Raw genomic sequence first — 18,239 nt, 5'->3', positions numbered from 1 at the left:
TGACATTTCTGCTTTGTTGCCCCAGGGCCTTTCACTTCCATGGGTTGAAAAACTCTACAATTGCTTCCTTACTTCCTGTCCTTCCCCTCTTAACTTCCTGTCCTTCCCCTCTTGACTTCCTGTGTCTGAGATGAAGACCTATGTAGCCATCCTAAATTAAATATACATCAAGTCTGGACAATATATCTGTACGTTCCACGTTAAACTATTAACAGACAGATACTTACAAGATATGGCATATGTATGGAGAGGCAACCAGGAATCATACAGGATATTTAACATAATATATCAAAACCATGTTCAATCTCACACACATTTGACAGGCTTTATGTCTTATACTTTATATTTAAAGGAGCCACTTTCATAGTAAAGATTTCACGTGCGCGAAAGAGCCACATGAAACAAGCCCATCTACCACATACGACTCCTACAGGATTCCTGTATATACCTCTCACATGGTGCACCAGCTACTGTAGCACACACACAGCAGTGTGAGGGGCTGCAGTAGGTAGCTGGCTAAGTTGGAGGGTCTCCAGGTGATCGTGTTTTCCTAACCCCCTGACTCCCTCCCTCCAGGTACGCATCTAACAGATCCACCTCACCACCAGCCCAACACAGGCCTCATTGTCCCGGTCCCCGGGCCCAAGCAGGTCCGCCCGGACCCCATCTGGGCCTGGTTAAACTGGGGGTTTGATCCCAGGCTTGTGGGCGAGCTGATAATTGACAGCACAGTGACGCTGGCCCTGAGTGGGTCCAGGTCTAAACATATACACCAGTGCCCCCTCTAGGCTATGTTCTGTCTCCTGGTGTAACCAATTGAAACCATCGAATCCATGCAGGGTTCTGACCGGATCCAGGTGGGCTAAACAATATAACATGGATCACTGGTAAACACAGTTTATTAGAAGCACGCAGGCCAGGAACCCTAACCCCCAGATGAGTGTGGGGTCGGCTGTTTACGGGTGGGGGGGGTGTATGGGTGGGAAGTTTTATCAAGCGTTCTATTCCCACAGGACCCAAAATGAAAATAAATGTCTGTAGAATACTGAGACTGGAAATCATGACAGCCCTAAATAGTAGTACAGTATACTTCCTTTCTAGAAAATTGGACTTGACCTTTGGGGGAATACAATGACCCTTTTTACGCTAAGTGTTCCTTTGGAAAATGTTGTTTCTTTATACAGAGAAATGTCTGGGTTAACCAACCCCCCTCCACACCTCTCTCCTCACCCCCTCCTCAATCCCTCCTCACCCCCTCCTCACCCCTCCCCACCCCCCTCGTCACCCCTCCTCAATCCCTCCTCACCCCCCTTTTCACCCCCCTCCTCACCCCCCTCCCCACCCCCCTCCTCATCCCCCTCCTCACCCTCCTCCTCAACCCCCTCCTCACCCCCCTCCTCACCCCCCCCCCCTCCCCACCCCCCTCCTCAACCCCCTCCTCACCCCCCTCCTCACCCCCCCCCCCTCCCCACCCCCCTCCCCACCCCCCTCCTCACCCTCCTCCTCAACCCCCTCCTCACCCCCCTCCTCACCCCCCCCCCCCTCCTCACCCCCCCCCCCCCTCCCACCCCCCTCCCCACCCCCCTCCTCATCCCCCTCCCCCCCCCCCTCCCCACCCCCCTCCTCACCCCCCTCCTCACCCCCTCCTCACTCAGCCCGGAGCCTGTCATGTTCCTTCCCCCTGGGAGGATTTATTTGGTTACCCTGAGTGATCATATATTATGGCCTGGCGTTGTCCCCTGGCAACCATCCAGCAAGAGACTGGTGAGGTTTGCCCACGCCCTCGCATAGGTAATGGACACAGCTGGTTTAAAGGCACAGTTCGTAATTGTGACAGGCAATCAAGCGTCACAGTGTTTAGGTAAGCTGAGGGTGGGGCTGGGTTGGGGGTTGAACGTAGTTCACAGTCAGGGATGTGGAGGCTTGGATTGACTCACTGTTCATGTGGGTGTAGTAAGTAGCAAACATATTTACAAGCTGTGTTCTGTTTTACTTGTTTACAGGCAAAAGTAAACAAAACTTGTATCAAATGCAGCTGTCTGCTTCCATCACTGCTGGCTTCCCTCCTACCCTGGCTGCCTGTCAGCCTCTGTCTCCCTCTCTCTCTCTCTCTCTCTCTCTCTCTCTTTCTCCCTCTCTCTCTCTTTCTCTCTCTCTCTTTCTTCCTCTCCCTCTCTCTCTCTCTCCCTCTCTCTCTCTTTCTCCCTCTCTCTCTCTCTCTTTCTCCCTCTCTCTCTCTCTCTCTCTCTCTCTCTCTCTCCCTCTCTCTCTCTCTCTCTCTCACCTCCCTGCCGGCCTCTCCCTCCCTCCCTTCCTGCCTCTGTCCCTCCCTATGTTCCTCTCAGCTTGCGTGCCTCTCCCTCCTTGACTCCTTGCCTGTCTCCCTACCATGCCTTGCTGCCTCATTGCCTATCTCTTTCCAGATTTCTCCTCCTCTCCCACTCCATCCCTCCCCATCTCAGCCTGCCCTTAACTCTCTCCGTCTCCCTCCTCCTCTCCGTCTCCCCCCCCTCTCCATCTGTCTCCCCAGCCCTGCTACCTGCCTACCTGACTGGCTAGAAGAAAGAATCCTCTGTACCTGGGCTCTGGGGCCCTGCTTTTCCACCTGAGCAGCAGGTGTTTGTGTTTCGTGCCTAGGCTTCTGAGTGGTCATTTACATCTGGCATGGAAACATTTACTTTACTCTCACTGCTGCCCAGCGCTGCCTGTCTGTACAAGGCCCTAATAAATGACCGATCAAGTGTTGGGCCAAAGAAGAGTCGCTCCAACGCATCCGCATCCTTCTATGCTCTCATCCCTCTCTTCTCTCCCCTCCTCCTTTTTCGCCTTCTCCCTGTCCGCTTCACTTTCCAACTGTCATTTCTCGAGTCAGTCATCAGCCTCTTAGACTCCATCATCTGCTCCCCCTTTCCTGTCTGCCATCTTCTCCCAGTCTCTCCCTTTCATTCCCGCCTCCCCCTCTCTCCCTCCATCTCTGTTGCTCCCCTTGTGCATGTCCTTTCCTCCATCTCTCTCTCTCTCTCCCCTCCACCCCCTCCTCTCCACCCCCGGCTCCGCCCCTTCCTAGCAGCACATGGCCCTAACAGCACCTGAGCTAGGGATGTAGACGTTTATTTTCGCGAGGATACATTTTCTAGCATTCTCTGCCAGAGACAATATTATGCTGGAAACATACAGGTATTAACTGTTAAGATTTAAGATGATAAAATAAACCTGAGCGCTGGGCGCTGGCACGGTCTAACAGAGCTGCGACTGTGTGAGGAGAGTCTGCTAATGAAACAGCCTGAGCTCAATCACTAATAATGAGTCCAACTGCCTGCTTGTCCAGCTGACTTGCACCCCTTCATCTGTCTTCCACTCTTTGATTTCAAATCAACATTCATTCACACTCATTTCCCCCTTTTGCTGCTGTTGCTGCCTGAAGCCAATCAAGGCCTACCTTTCACACACAGAGCATGCACAAGCTCTCCTGCTTGCGCGCACAAGCATGCACACACACACACACACACATACATACACAAACACATACGCACAGTCCTAATAGCTCTCTCTATCCGTTGACACACAAGCTCTTAAAGTTATAAGGGTGTGTCCAGCTGATTAAAACACAGTTTAACTTTTTAATACAATTGAATGCAATTTGGATAATTGGTGTTTTGACTTGAGTTATTTTGTTGATAGTTGAGCACTTATACTGACATCCTTTGCAGTTAAATAACAACACTCTAAAGAGTGGGTCTCGTTGGTCTGTAGACCATCATGACAATTGCATAGTGCCGTCTCAAAAAGTAAGTCTGGATAATGAGCACCACCTTGTGGACAAATGTGATATGAAATACTCTGATCACTGGTTGTCAAATCATTATTTTGTAAAAAGGGGGCCTCCAAGCACCAACCAAAAATATTAGAAGTCGTAATTGTTCTACGCTTATCAGTCAACCCTTACTGAGTTGAGATCCGATATATAATGGCCTTCAGTCAGACGTGGGACACATCTTTTACAGGGCATTTGATATGATTTTTTACTCTCAGTATCTGCATGACTGGTCAATTAGATATTTTACATCACACATTTACTGTAACCGAGTGCTGCCCAGGCATTTGACAGTAATGATATTTCAACTAGGTTCTAGTTTCCTCCCAGGTCCTGATTAATTCTGAGGTAAAAATAAATGTTTCCCTGGAATAGAGAAAATGCTGCCCCTGTTCATTTACTCTTGGTCACTTCATGTTTTATTTCACCATCATGGCAGCTGTAATGTCACTCTGACATACAAATACTACATTAATTTTGGGTCATGGGGTCATGACGCGGGATGTTTCCATACAGCCGTCACTGTGGGTGGAGCATTACTGTAGCTGCTGCCTGGGATTCAATGCAGAGAGAGAAGTACATAGATCCCATGGATACATCCGACACGTCCGTATGAAGTTCCTCTTATCTGGTTCAACATCCGTCAAACATTTTCTCAGTCTTCTACTCAAAGTCTCTCACTTACTTGTCGTTTCTGTCTCTATCCGTGTCTCTTTCAATCAGTTTGTCTCTTTGTCCATCGGTGACTTTCTGTCTCTCTCTATCTCTCTTTGTCTCCTTCGCGTTTATCTTCTCTGTGGATTCCACTGAGAACAGCTTTAACAGGTTAATGAATAGATTACTGTTTTTGATGATGTCAGGCCAAACATGGTACTGTCCCTTAGACCCAGCTTGCTGTCCCACTTTTCCTCAGGTCCGACTAGGGAAATTCTCTTACGTCACCTCCCCTCACTTCCCCATCCCTTTTCTGTTCTGAACAGGCTGTTTCGCCTCTGAGATCTGATTCGCTTCAATAGGTTCAGCCACAAGGAAGTAAAATGGGGAAATTCCCATATCCTGTCTCTAAAGGTCAGCTTCTGTATTTGAGTTTTGTTTTGTTGTGTTCTAAATTTAGACCTTGTCCGATGTTGTGGACAGTACAGCTTAATCTTGGTGGGACTTTCTGCTACTCACCAACTCCTCAGCTAGCAGGAATCTATATTGTAATTGATGATATACCTGTTGTGGTTGGCTAGTACACCTCCCTCCTTACCAGTGTTTGTGAACAGTATGTAAGAAATCTAATCACCCTTCATCCTATTTTACCTTTCTCTTATTGTAAACACTATTCCAACATTTCATAAGGAGGAAATTACAAGTAAAATGAAAGTCCCCTGAGATCATGATTCATTCTTGAGTGACTTTTAGTCGAAATCCCTGGTTCATTTCAACGACTGAAATAAAAACGAAATTATTTAGACTGGCGTTGTCTATCTGACGTTACGAAAGGACAACTTTCTTTTCAAACGTTTTAATGACATCTGTCCTGGAAATTATTCAGGAAAACAACTAGGTTACTTGCTACGTGACTTCCCGACGATTACGTCAGTCAAAAAAACAAAACTGGGACTAGCCTACTTTTTGGTTCACTGTAAAATAAAATACTTTTTTTTTTTTGCATTTGCAGTGAAAAGAGACATGTAGGAGAAAATACATCTTGCTTTATCTAATAAGTTGGTTTAATGGCCTACGTTAAATCCTATATATATTATTGTGTACAGGAATAATGTCAGAATCACCATATAGCCGAACTAAAACGTGGAAACATATTTTCTCTGGAGCGATACGGTTCCAATTATAGGCTACTTTTGATAAGCAATAGGTAAATTGTTATAGGCTATAACAACATAGTCGACATCTGTAATGTCATGACAGGATAAACTGACTGCTAATTCACTAATTGTAACATCGACTATGGCAAAGTCCGATATTTGACCACAGGATGTCCAGGGGCGGGCCATGTAAAACCTGTTGAATGTAGTTACGGGATTTACGGTAAATTGTGATGCAAGGGAGAGTTGAGTGTGTGGCCTCTCATTGGTCAATGTCTTAACGGGGCGGAGTCTGATCGGCTAAAATACAGTGAAATCAATCTGAACTAGCAGATAGTTGATCAGTTACTACGGAGGAGAGACTTTAAACAAGACACAAGTGATAAGAAGAATAACGTGAAACGTTGGTGGAAATACTGTAGGATTTTTAAACGAAGATTTGTTTGACCCATCAGGCGTTATCAAGTTGATAGTTATCAAAAGTTTCGAATTAATCATTTTTTAAATCGTGAGAGAATCATGTACAAAGTGTGTCTCGTGTTGGTTTTGTTTGCCTCAGTCTATTCAGAGTCGGTAAGTTGAGCTTCGTACGCTACATTGTGTTTAGTTGTGGTACACTTTAAGATTGTTTTGTCTACATTTAATTGGGTTGCCTGACATGGAACGTGCTAAACAGACCCATTATATTCTGGACTCAATGGCAATTAATTGTAACCGAAGTGCAATGGGGGCGATTACAGAAGCCTGGTCAACAAAACATGTAAACTTTATAGGGTTATTATATTGACCAGTTAATTAAAATATATCTTTTTTTGTGAGGGAGGGGGGTTAAAAGCTGGCTACTATTATCGCCGAGGGGCCCCGGGTGGGGGTAGCTGGCCTCACAACAGGCTTCTTCGATGGCCTTATCACAGACCAGTTACTTAGATTTGTTGGAGAAGACACTTTGTTTAAATTGTCATTGTGCTATCAGGAACGTCTGTTCAGTACGCCCTTGCGTTCTTTGGACCAATGAAGTAGATTACGAACGCAGTTATTTCCAGTATATCTTCTTGAAGGAGGACATAGTAAGTTGTTGGCTAATACATGTTTAATTCTGCAATGTCACTCACGTGTTGATTCTAGATTTATTTTGCTTTAACGACCTTATGGACTACGTCCATGGCTAATGTGGACGCCATTGTCTTATGCTATAGTATTGAGTTGAGTGTTTTCAAAACACCTGAGTAGGGCAGGACTGTCCTGCTGCCGCCTAATTGAATAAAGGAGGTGGTGATGTAGGGGAGGTGGCAGAGATGGGGTGATAATAGAACTACCTTGCTGCTATTGAGGGGATGACTGGAAGGCAGACGTGCTGGTCAACACACCCAGGCTTGGTATTGTGTGTGTGTTGGGGGTTGTGGTATCCAAGTGCAGATGCCCCCCCCCCCCCCCCCCCCCCCCCAGATTCTATTAGGCTATGGATGATTCCAGACTGAAGACACATGGTTTACAGTACCGGGTGGGACTGACTCCCTGTCACCCATAGGTCCAGCTTGTCACATCTCCCACCTTCAAAAAACCCACACTGAGCTGTTATGATAAACACTGTAGCCAATTAGTTGGGAGAGGAAGTGTTTTCATAGGAGATTCACTTAAATCCACTCACGAACACACACTTGCACTCTCTCCTTACTAATCTCAACCAGCCAGGCAGCATTTGAATCTGTTAAATTCCTCAGAGCCATGCAGGCTGCCCCCTCGCCTGTCCTCTCCCCTCTCTCTCCTTTTTGCATTTCCCCTGTGGAATGTGACCCCTTGCGACCTTGGCCGGCCCTCCGGGGGATTTTGCACACTTGGAGGGTTCTCAATGAACCAGCTCCTTTTCACTGGTGTCCCTCCCTCCCTGCAGACCCCAGACTGGCTTAGAGACACCAGGACAACACACCTCTGCTTTCTCACCAAATCTGCTCTCTGATCAATTGTATGACTCTGCTTTTCTTCATTCACCCGTCTCTTCTCTTTTCTTCTCATCCTCTGTTCTGTGATGGCTACTTTGCCCCGGCTATGACAACCTTTCCCCTCTCGCTCTCCCCCCCCCCCCCCCCCCCCCCCATCTGAAGTGTGTGGTGGAATGCGAGATTGAGGACTTGAGTCTAATCAATACATTCCATTGCTTTGACCACAGTAAAAGGAACAACAATAACTAAGTCCCTACTCGGATAGGAGAAATGAACGACTATTTTTGTCTCAACAGACTGCAGTCCATGACTGAAGGAAAGCTGAAACATGAAAATATAGTGAACCATGGAGTCATAACAGATACCTGACTAATCTTCAGACTTATAAGTTCAGTAGGAGGACAATGCGGACATCTTATCTCCAGCATTGTATGTTGACTTACTCTAGCCATGACTTCATAGACTGACTAGACTTGTGAATATATGATCCAACTGCCTTTGTGCAGTTTTAAATGGTTGTATTTCAAGAACAGTTATTGTTATTTCCCTGTAACCCGGTGTTTAGATTAGCCAATCATGATTAGCTCTGCTTTCAGATAGCAGCTTGTTGCTTTAGTTGAGCCTTCAGCTATTTGTTATGTCTTGTTGGAATGCTGGTTTTGAATTAAGCGTGAGATCATTTGCACAAGAAAATAGTCTTTTTCTTTTTTTCTTTTCTTTTGCTTGATGGGATGAATTGAATGTCCCCAGCTATGAAAGGCAAGCTGTGGATAGAAGAACATGATAAATAGTTTGGCCAGGATGTAATAATGGTTTGTGCATTGCTGTCCACTGGCCTATAAAATCCCTTTTGGAGTAAGGAATGTTAGCACAGAGGGAGGAGGGATTTGTCCATTGCTTGTTGCCAGAGAAGTTAAGAATCAGATGTTCTCCTCCCTGCTCTGCTCAAAGTGCTTGTTGGATGATGAGAGGCTGTCTCTCGCACAAGCCTCAAAACAGATTTGGAGGAATGATTTTGTGGATTTCTGGAAATGTGAGGTTAAACACGTGAGGTGTTGGCGGAACATGAAACTTGAGATGTGCTTTGTTTCTGTAGCGCTTATGGAGGATCATTCAGCCTCAGGGTCTATGTTTGATGTGAGCTCTGGTTCTCAGAGCCCACAGTCCCCCCTCCTTGCCAGGCTCCAGGCCTAACTCCTGAGGCAGGGATACACTTTCTTTTGGCCAAATTTAGCAGTTTTGCAAGAAATGTGATGCATCCTGGCAACTGAGTGAAACAGATCAGCAATAGAACACAACTCGTTACATTTTTTGCAACAACATTTTGCCCTTTTTTTAGCGGATAATGCCCTGGAAATAATTCAGACTGACTTGGCTTACATCAGCTGCGCAGCACTTGGCTGTGTACCGTCTTACAGATGGGGGGTGCTGATCTTCAATCAGTTCCCAGCATGTTCACATCATGATGTGCAAAAATAGTGATCTGAAGGCAGCATGAAATGTTAGATAAACACAGGCCTTGAGTTGAAGGCAGTATGTGCTCATTTAGGCAGTAATGGACAGTACATCCCTACTTGTGGTGTGTCTTTTTCTTTCCAGTGTCTCGCTCGCTCTCATACAATGCCACTAAAAGAACCGAGAACTGTAGCCTGATGAAGTGTTTTGTTTTTCCCACTGTCAGTGGTGCCTGACAACAAATGCTCCTTTGCTAGAACAGTGAGTCTTTGATGTCAGTGTCTGTGTGTGGGGGGTCTAAGTCACTTCTTAAATGGACCACTGCTGGCTTAATCACTCAGCCCCTGTGGCCTCCTGCTCAATAGACGGGGTTTCTAACGGGGTTGGGCGGGACTAGGCTAAAGCCCACATATGTGAGGTATGGTTAGTTACCAGACCTTTCCAGAACAGGGCCAGTATTCACACAGTCTCCCAGCAGGACTGCTGTGAATCTAAGAACAAGATAAAAAATAAAATGTTTGAGGAACAGCACTTCCACTCTAGAGGTTCTTTATGAATACAGGTCTTGACCAGAACAGTTAAGTAGCTAGCTAGCTCCTGAGGAATGTGATCCTGCCTGGGTAGAGCTGCTTAACTAGCCTACGTCCAGCATTCCTCACGCCCCGAATCATAACAACAGCAGCGCACACAGAATACCTAAGCTAGATGTGTCGGACTGCATGGCAAGGCCTGTTCTACGGCATACTAGATTCTTTAAAGTAAGATGTCATGCCAGAAGGACATTTTTAGGATTGATCTCTTCTGATGCGACGATGGCTTCCACTGTTTACGTTTCCTCATGCTCCGAACAGCGTCACTACTCTGTAACCTGCCCGTGCCCATGTAAAGCTTGTGGCTTCCCTGAGTGAGTGGGCTGAGAAGGAGGCCTGAGATGGTAGTTCCCCATCAGGGTCTGTCTGACTCACTGATCCAATAGGTCAGGACATTCTAATGTCGTGACTCATACAACCGCTGACCCTGCACTTGGCCTCGTCGTCGTCGGAGGAAGAGGAAGTAGCCAATAAGCATCTGATAAAATCAGACACGGTAGTTTTTTTTTCTTCCTCAGGATGTGGTCTAATCAAATTCACTTAACTACCAGAGATTGAATCAACATGGCTGCCTGTCGAAGGCGAGCGAGTGGCCCTGCTGTTTGTGACAGTGACCAGACGTCGTCTGCGTCACGTTGATGACGGGCGTGTGACGACTACAGTACGGCTAGTCCGAGCGCTCAATCCCATGTCGATCCGAGGTGTGTCACCCAGGCTCTTGGAGCCTGACAGTGATACTGGCGTCTCCTGAGCGGGGCTGCTACTGTGCCTCTCACATGTGGCTAGGTGGGAACACCGAGCTATAGATAGCCTGGGCGGAGGGGGAAGGAATCTGGATCTCTCTCGACCGAGGGAACGGAAGGGGCCCTCAGCTTATCCCTGGCCATCCATGGTTACCTCTGCATGGCAGAGGGCCTCTCGGTGGAGCTCGGCCGGGGCTGTTTACTATATGGTAGAGGGCCCCACGGTGGAGCTATTCCACGGCTTGGTAGTCATTGATGGCAAAAAGTCCTTTTATTAACGTTGTTTCAATTGTCAGGCATTTTTAAGTGCCACCAAAATGACCACTGAAATCTGCGTTCTGATTCGGTCCAGTACATACCAGTCATATAGGTGCCATATTAGCACCAGGTTTTGGTACCCAACCCTAGTCCTTGGGCCACCAGGGCCCTTATTTCCGAGGTGGAGCTGCATTAATATGACGAGCACCATGCAGGCCCCACCATGTAGGCCCCACCACGGAGCGGCTGACGAGGTGAAGAGTGTGTCCCGTGGGGTGAGCCTTAGACGCAATGTGCAGCGAGAGGAAGAGGGAGGTGACACTGTAATTCAGTTTGACCTGCAGGGATGCCATTGAACCCCCCCCCCTCTCTCTTTCTCCCCTGGCCGACTCTCCCCCTAGATGCAGGCTGGGAACCTTGAACACTATCCTCTTAATGAATGGGGAAATGGGTTGATATTTTGGCAGTTTTCAGGTCTGTATTTTGTGGTTGGCATGTTGTCATGAGTCCAATAGGATCTGGGTGGGATAGTTCTGTCAATGGGTTCATTTTTGTACAAAACTGAAGTACTAGTTTGTGTGTGTTTTTGTGTCTGAATGGAGCAGATGCCTTCTTAAGGCTGGCAGATGGACGGATTGTGGGGCTGTGGAGGAGGGGTTAGCTACCTTGTTAATTGATATGCTCTTCAAGCACCCAGAGGCATTGTTGCCCTCTATAGAGCCCTGAACTGACTGACTGCCTTTAGCTGGGGAGGGTGGGGGCTGTAGCAGGGGTCCTGGATGGTGGTGAGATTGGGGGTGGGCTTCAATCCGTCTTTGAAAAGCTAGGAAATATAGCCTAGCCTTGTAAACAAGCCAGAGTTGTCTATGCTACATCAGCTGTGAACAAACCATCAGAAAAGATAAGGCTGCGTTCAGTGGTTCTTTTGTCGGTAGGCTGTGCGTAGGTGCAGAGACGGAGGGGTTGGTGGGTTAGGCCTTGTTGCTAAAACCTTCAAACAGGGTGTTCCCATGTGAAAAGCAGGTGTTACAACCAGGACCCTTCTACCTTCAGCCTTGGGCTGGATCCTGTCTCCACATCTGAGGAGAGGGTAGCAGACGACCCAGAACTGTTGACGCGCTGTGGAGGGGCGGCCACAAAGAAGTTTGTTTTTCTACTCTTCCGTCCATCAGCGCATGGCTTCTAGAATGTGGTCTGGTTTCTCAAGATCAGCTGCAGCACATTAAAGAGAACAGGCGGCAATTCGTAGTCTCGGCCATTTTGACTTGTTTTCAGTCTTGTCATCAGGGCTCTTAAGATGGCAGACGCGTCCGGTTCTGTTTCCAGTCAACGTTCTAAGCGCACAACTGGGGGGGGGGCGTCTTCTATTTTAAAGTAGGCTGACTATCAAATTAGTTTTAGAACTCTCCATGGGTAATAAACTTAACGTGATCATTTTCACAGTGGCTCGTTTGTTTACTCTCGAGGCCCTAGTCACCCAACCTCAACCACACGCCCCACACTGCTCCACTGTGCCTTGGAGCTGGCCGCGGCCTAGCTTCAGTCCACGGCCTGGCCATTGTGCCAGAATTCCTGTGGAGGGTTGATAAGAACATTAACTGTGTGTGCTGAGGAGATTTCGAAGGGTCTCGTGTGCAATAAAAGGTGACAGTAGAGGGTAAAAACCAGCACTGATAGAACCAGTCTGTTGAGAGGTCGGATACCTGTCAGGTCGGGTTGGAACATTCCCCAGATTTGATCAAGCCTGACATTGATTAAGCCAGATGGCAAGGCGACGAGATCAACCAATCAAGGGCCGGTATCTCGGTTTCGTTTTGAGAGCAGAGCTGGGAGTAGTGCTGACATGGTGTGGTGTAGAGGACGTGGTTCTGTGGCCACCTGGGCAGCACCAGTCCAGCATGTCCAGATCTGCAAGTTCATCAACAGTAGACCAGAAACATGTTCACTTAATGGAAATTATGTAATTATGGCAGTGTAGGATTTGAAGCTAGCACAAGGAGTTCAGATCAATGTGTGTTTAAGCCATGAAATGGATGACTCACCAATTGAGTGAATGTTTAGCTGTTCCAGTCAGTGAAGCACTAACATATTCTGACTGAGGGGATGAGTGTTGCAGTGACTGGATGCCTAGATAATAAAAAAGGGCTGTTTAACCAAGTGACGGAGGGCTGAGTCAGAAGGCCTGTCTTGGCATGTAGCGCTAAGGTCTGATATGAAAGGCAGGGGGGGGAATGAAGTCAAGTCACCATTTTAGAAGTGGATTAGCCTTTAGCACACAGCAGTCCCTGACTGTCTGTGTGAGGGACCTAACCCCTAGGAGCTCAAGGGAAAGGTTGCAGCGTCAGATAGATGTGGGGTCTAAACTCCTGAACAGTGTGGTTATCTGCGCTGAGAGCAGGGGGTGTTCAGCAGAGCTGCACCTCAGTGCGAACAGAAGCTTAGAAAATGGCCGTCTGCTTAAAGCCTGTAAATGCCTGCCTGGCAGCAGTTGCAACAATGGGCATTACCTTCCCTTCCCTCTTGTCAAACACAACTGGAAGGGCTTGGGGATAAGCCTCTAGCCACATGATCGAAACCAAAGGGTTTCAAGGGGCCAGTCACAAGCGCAGTAGCCTGGGGCCCTGCCCCCAGGTCAGTGTTGCTGTAGCAGCAACATCTCTCGACATGTAGAGTCCAGAGCTCAGAAGCCATTGGGGGTGGGGGGGGGGGGGGTGAGGTCGTTGGCTGGTTTGTGTGATGGTGAAGTGCCGGGGCTCTGTCTCCTAATGACTTCTTCCTTCACTTTCTTTAACTAATTTCTTTTCTTCTCCGTAACGGACGGCTGTAATGTTTTAGATCCGAGCGAAACTGCTCAGCCGACTGTAAAAAAAAAAAAAAAAAAAACTTTAATTACTCCTTTACAATTCCTTTTTTTTTTTTTTTTACCCTCCCTCCTTCACTCCCCCAGCATAGTTCTCTCTTTTCCTCACTCATTGTTGGACAATGAATAATGCATGACTCTTTTTTTAATCACAGACAGACATGGCTCACTGGTTTGATAACACCTGTCTGGCTGGACAATATGCACCATGTCTGCCGTCTTGTTCATGGTCAGTAGTTGGAGCCTGGCGTGTATGAGCAAAGTCTTTGAAAAGAGTGTCCAACAACTTGGTCTCTTGTATGTGATTTAGTGAAAGACTACAAGTCTCAGGATCACCCTGACATGCATACATACATGCATTCTGCATGTCTCTGTCCTTGTCCTTTGAATTCTGCCTAAATGTAAACAGATTTAATCAATTTCTGAAGTCTAATCTCCTCTACTCTTCCCTGCTCCACCCTGGCCTGTATTTAGCTTCCTTTTGTATTTGCTGAAATGCTAATGAGATGGGTCTATTCAATGGACTTGCGGTTTAATCTTGTTCACGGGGCTTGCACAAATGGTCAATGAAATTAGGTGTGTTAATGTGATTAGGGAAGGTTGATGTCTCAGTGATGTTAAGCCCCTTAGTAATTAGCTTAGGTTAGTGCTATTATGGGGGGGGGGGGGGGGGGGGGGGGGGGGGGGGGGGGCTGGGCAGGGGTCGTACCGAACATTCTTGTGGAAAGCCTGTGGTGTTTCTATATCATCTGTTGCTACTAGTGTCTGTCTCCCTAGATGTCTTTAGTGTGTGTGTGCACTGTTGTTGAGGGAGGGAGAGTGTATCTGTGCCTCTAACGGGCATGTGTTGGTGCTAGCAGGCGCGGGAGACAGAGACATGGATGCCCATGAAGACCACTCAGCCGGCACAGGGGATGCTGGAAGACATCGCTGGGTCCGGAGCTTCGACCACCGCCGGACATTCTGACGACTTCGGCTTCACCGACGACGACGAAGATGATGAGGACGACTATGACACGTACGGCGAGGACGAGGACTATGAGGATGAAGAGATGTCTGGCTCTGGAGACGGAGGTTGGTGTTTGCTAGTATTCAGCTTTTTCTTTTAGATTGCGTTCATGAAAGATGGATGGACATGGCGAATGTGTTTTTTAAATAGATGGAACTAGTTCCCAGAAGTTAAATGTACATGTCTAAACGTCTTTCTCCTCTTTGCACAGTACCCACCGTCACCATCAACAACGACAACACCCATCCATCTTCAAACGTAAGAACTCGTTCTAATCCTGTTCCCCTTCTGGGCTTTCTTTTAAAGGTTAAGTGACACGATGACTCATCCTCCCGTTCTCATATTCGTTCTCCTGCAGCCCAACATTAATGAGAACAAGATCCCAGAGCTGGAGGTTCCCTTCAGGCCCAGGCCCACAGTCAACGAGATCGATCTGGTGCAGAACCGCAACGAGGTCCCGGTGAGAGCAGAGCCGCCCCAGCAGGAGGAACATCCCTCCAACGTCCTCATGTCCCACGCTGGCAGTGAGGGGCTCTTCAACAAGACAGAGATCCTAGCAGGTTAGTCCAGACATGTGGCATCCGTTACTCCACATTTGTGTTGGAAAGTGAAAATAATTGTGTCCCGCCATCGCCACTATCATTTGCCGAACACGACGAAAAGTTTAGTTTCAGAAAGTGCCTGTATGTGTGCCGTGCGACGCTAACCTGAGGCTTGTTTTTCAGCAGTGATTGTGGGCGGAGCTGTGACGCTGCTCTGCGCTGTTCTCCTCATAGTCTTCCTCATCTACCGCATGAGGAAGAAGGACGAGGGCAGCTACGACCTGGGGAAGAAGCCCATCTACAAGAAGGCCCCCACCACAGAGATCTACGCCTGAACACCGAGAGGCCCCACCCCTACCCACCCCAACCTGTCCTTTAGGACCCATGAACCCATAACCCCCCCCCCCCCCATCTTTGCGTCTTTCTGCCAGTAACAACCCCAGGAGAAAAAACACGACTGTCTAGACTGCTTCTCCTCTTGACGCCCACCAGGATCCAGCTCTCCCTCTAGTCCTGATGTCATCCATTTTGACTCTCTCTCACAAGTCTGAAGCTGCACCCATGTCTACCAGAGAGAGACAGAAAGGGAGAGTGGGACAGGACCATTTCAGCTGCCAAAACAGTGCGGTACATGTTTTATTTTGTTTTATCTGTTTCTTTCTTTTTTTAACTTTGTGTCCTGCTCAACTGAAAATTGGACAATTGCGAATTGTAGAGAATTCAGTGCTGTACGAACTGCAATTTCCCCCCCTCTCTTTACCCTCCCTCCTCCTCTAACACACCTGTAATACACTAACACAGCTCAACCTCCTCCTTACCCAGTCACATTACAGATATTAGTCCTGTTATTTATTCACCCCAACCTCTTCCACCATCCCCCCACCCCTTACTCACACACACAAACACACACACACACACACTCTTCTCTGAACCTTGTATTGGCAGAGCTACTGGTGCTGCAGAAGTCTGTTACTGTGGCAACAGATTTTAATTTTTGATTTAATTTGTCGTCTTTGTTTATTTTACTTTTTAAAGAGTTCATGTGCAGTGAAATCTCAAGCTCAGTTCTCAATAAAATATTTTTGTGGAAAATAAATCAATTTTAATATCAGGTTATGTTTGAAGTGAATTCCAAGATTTGAGTGACAATATTACGGTACAAAAGTGCTAAAAGCCTCAACAAAACAGATGTGGTTGGGATATATCTATCTCTAGGGTGTGTTTCTAGGTTATGACTTGGACTGGACACAAACCAATATGCTGTTGCAAGAAGACAAACCCACATTCCACAAATGGACATGTGGCACAGTGATATAATAGACTCTGCTTACTAGTATCATCAGGTCTTCTTGTAGACTAGAGACTGTGCTTTATTTGCAGGGTATGTGCCTGTCGGGTAAGCTATGTTAACAGGTTATAGGATCTACTCTTGTTAAGACATGTTAACAGATTAGGGTGTCCATGGCTTGTCTGAGGTGAACAGGTCAGGGGTTCAATCTGAATCTAGTTTACTGTAAATGCAAGTAATGGGTCCTTTGCCTGTCCGTTATTGCTATATAATTAACATACTGTAGTTTGATGGCTGTAGTCACTGCACACAGATTGTGGTCTTCCAGGGAACTGTAAATATCCATTTGAATAAAATGTTGAACTTGGTACTTAGCCATTTCCTGGCAGACTTCTATTTACCAAATATTTAAATGCCAAATTATTTTCTTTCTCACCCCAAAACGCGTAGTTTAGCGCAATCTACTGTTAAATACTTGGAATGATACGGCCTTCTTCAAGCCTGAGAAGCCTAGTTGGAAACGCTTGTTTTTAAAACTACCAATGCTTGTACTAACTCATACTGTGTTCTCTCTCAGTGTTTTTAATAGATCACCTGTTCCATTTTTTTAATTTTTATTAATTTAACTGTCAAATATTTTATTGCCTTCTTTCAGGTTGGGGCATTTCCCCCTTTAAGCTGTTGTATATGTGATACATTTTATATACACTAGTTCCAAGATTTTCAGAAGCAAATAGGTTTGAAACAGTTTTTTTTTTTTTTTTAAGTTGATATATCTTTTAGACCTTTTTTTGAAGCAGTATATATTTATGTTTTGTAGAAGGATTTGCCGTTGTTGTTCAGGGGACTTGAGTTGAACCATGTGTCATTTGCATGGAGAAATAATCTGCTGCTTGTTGTCACAACATGATGTGAATCATTGATCGAGTGGAGAAGTCAATGAATCATTGGCTTCTGCATGCAGGTTCTGATTTATTTGGAAATAAAGCTATTTTTATGCACATTAACATTTTAATATCTGTGGTTTGGAGTTTCATCATTTTTAAGGTTTTAGTGGGGAGTGATGTGAAACGTTGAGCTTAATGTCATTAAGTGTGTTTTGTGTGCGTGTAGGATGGAAGGGTTGATTCAGTGGCATCAGGCTGGTCCCCCCTGGATGCTCCAGACTCATAGACTCCCAGACTTGACTGATTGTCCTCCCTTTTGTGTCATGTCTCACCTGGGGCCCCAAAGCAGAGGCATGATTACATCAACCAAGACTGACTTTAATTATTAAACAAAGCAACACCGTACCTGTTCAGGTCTTTCTAAACATTCCAGTTCACAACCATTCTGTACCCTGTACATGCTCTAGACTATATTGGATTTCTAAGCTACAGTACATTTCAGCACAGTACAGTACATAACATAACAATTATTTAGGTTCAATTTAGACGACACACACACCTGACACCTAACCAAGTAGTTATGTTTGCTTCCTGGTACACAATATCCCACCATTTTATGGTGCAGAGTGTCTATTGTCCAGGTGCAGTACAGTGTGTGCTGTGATACTCGACACTCCTGTATGGCTAATATAGAGGACAAGGAAGTTGAAGTATTTTTACCAATACACTAGCTCTTTTGAAGTTGACCTGGACTGAAGCCAAGTAAAGGATGAAGAAGGAGCTTGGGGCTGGACCTGAGGCTGAATTTGGGACTTGGGCTGGGCTGGAAGGAGTGAATAGCAGGGTCTAAGCTCCACCCTACAGTGAGTGTGAGGCTTTCAGCCCTCAAGTACATTTTACCGTCACCTGTATGAGACTGTTTTTCCCAGCAGCGAAGGCAGGTAGCAGCATGTCCCCCCCGCGCCCCACCCGTCCTGACTTACTGTCAACAACATATGAGCACAAAATACCCCTCTACAATAACCCGTCTGTAACCATAACA

General features: G+C 46.6%; 1 protein-coding gene across 3 annotated transcripts; it reads left to right on the top strand.

Annotated features, from left to right (window-relative positions):
• Window positions 1-5,941: 5,941 nt before the first annotated feature.
• sdc4 (syndecan 4) lies at window positions 5,942-17,325 on the top strand. 3 transcript variants are annotated; one of them, XM_047024593.1, is made up of 5 exons: window positions 5,942-6,198; window positions 14,329-14,545; window positions 14,692-14,738; window positions 14,839-15,040; window positions 15,209-17,325. In XM_047024593.1, the coding sequence occupies exons 1-5, from the start codon at window positions 6,145-6,147 to the stop codon at window positions 15,355-15,357; spliced, it is 669 nt and encodes a 222-aa protein (XP_046880549.1). In that variant the 5' UTR covers window positions 5,942-6,144; the 3' UTR covers window positions 15,358-17,325. The 3 variants fall into 3 exon arrangements, with proteins under 3 accessions (XP_046880549.1, XP_046880547.1, XP_046880548.1); XM_047024591.1 differs by having other exon boundaries at window positions 5,943-6,198; window positions 15,206-17,325; XM_047024592.1 differs by having other exon boundaries at window positions 5,944-6,198; window positions 14,332-14,545; window positions 15,206-17,325.
• The last annotated feature ends 914 nt before the right edge of the window (window positions 17,326-18,239 follow it).

Source organism: Hypomesus transpacificus, chromosome 9 (assembly GCF_021917145.1).
Source record: "Hypomesus transpacificus isolate Combined female chromosome 9, fHypTra1, whole genome shotgun sequence".
Taxonomy (NCBI): Eukaryota; Metazoa; Chordata; class Actinopteri; order Osmeriformes; family Osmeridae; genus Hypomesus; species Hypomesus transpacificus.
The sequence above is the reverse complement of the archived record's forward strand: the minus strand, read 5'-3'. Positions and strand labels throughout refer to the sequence as shown.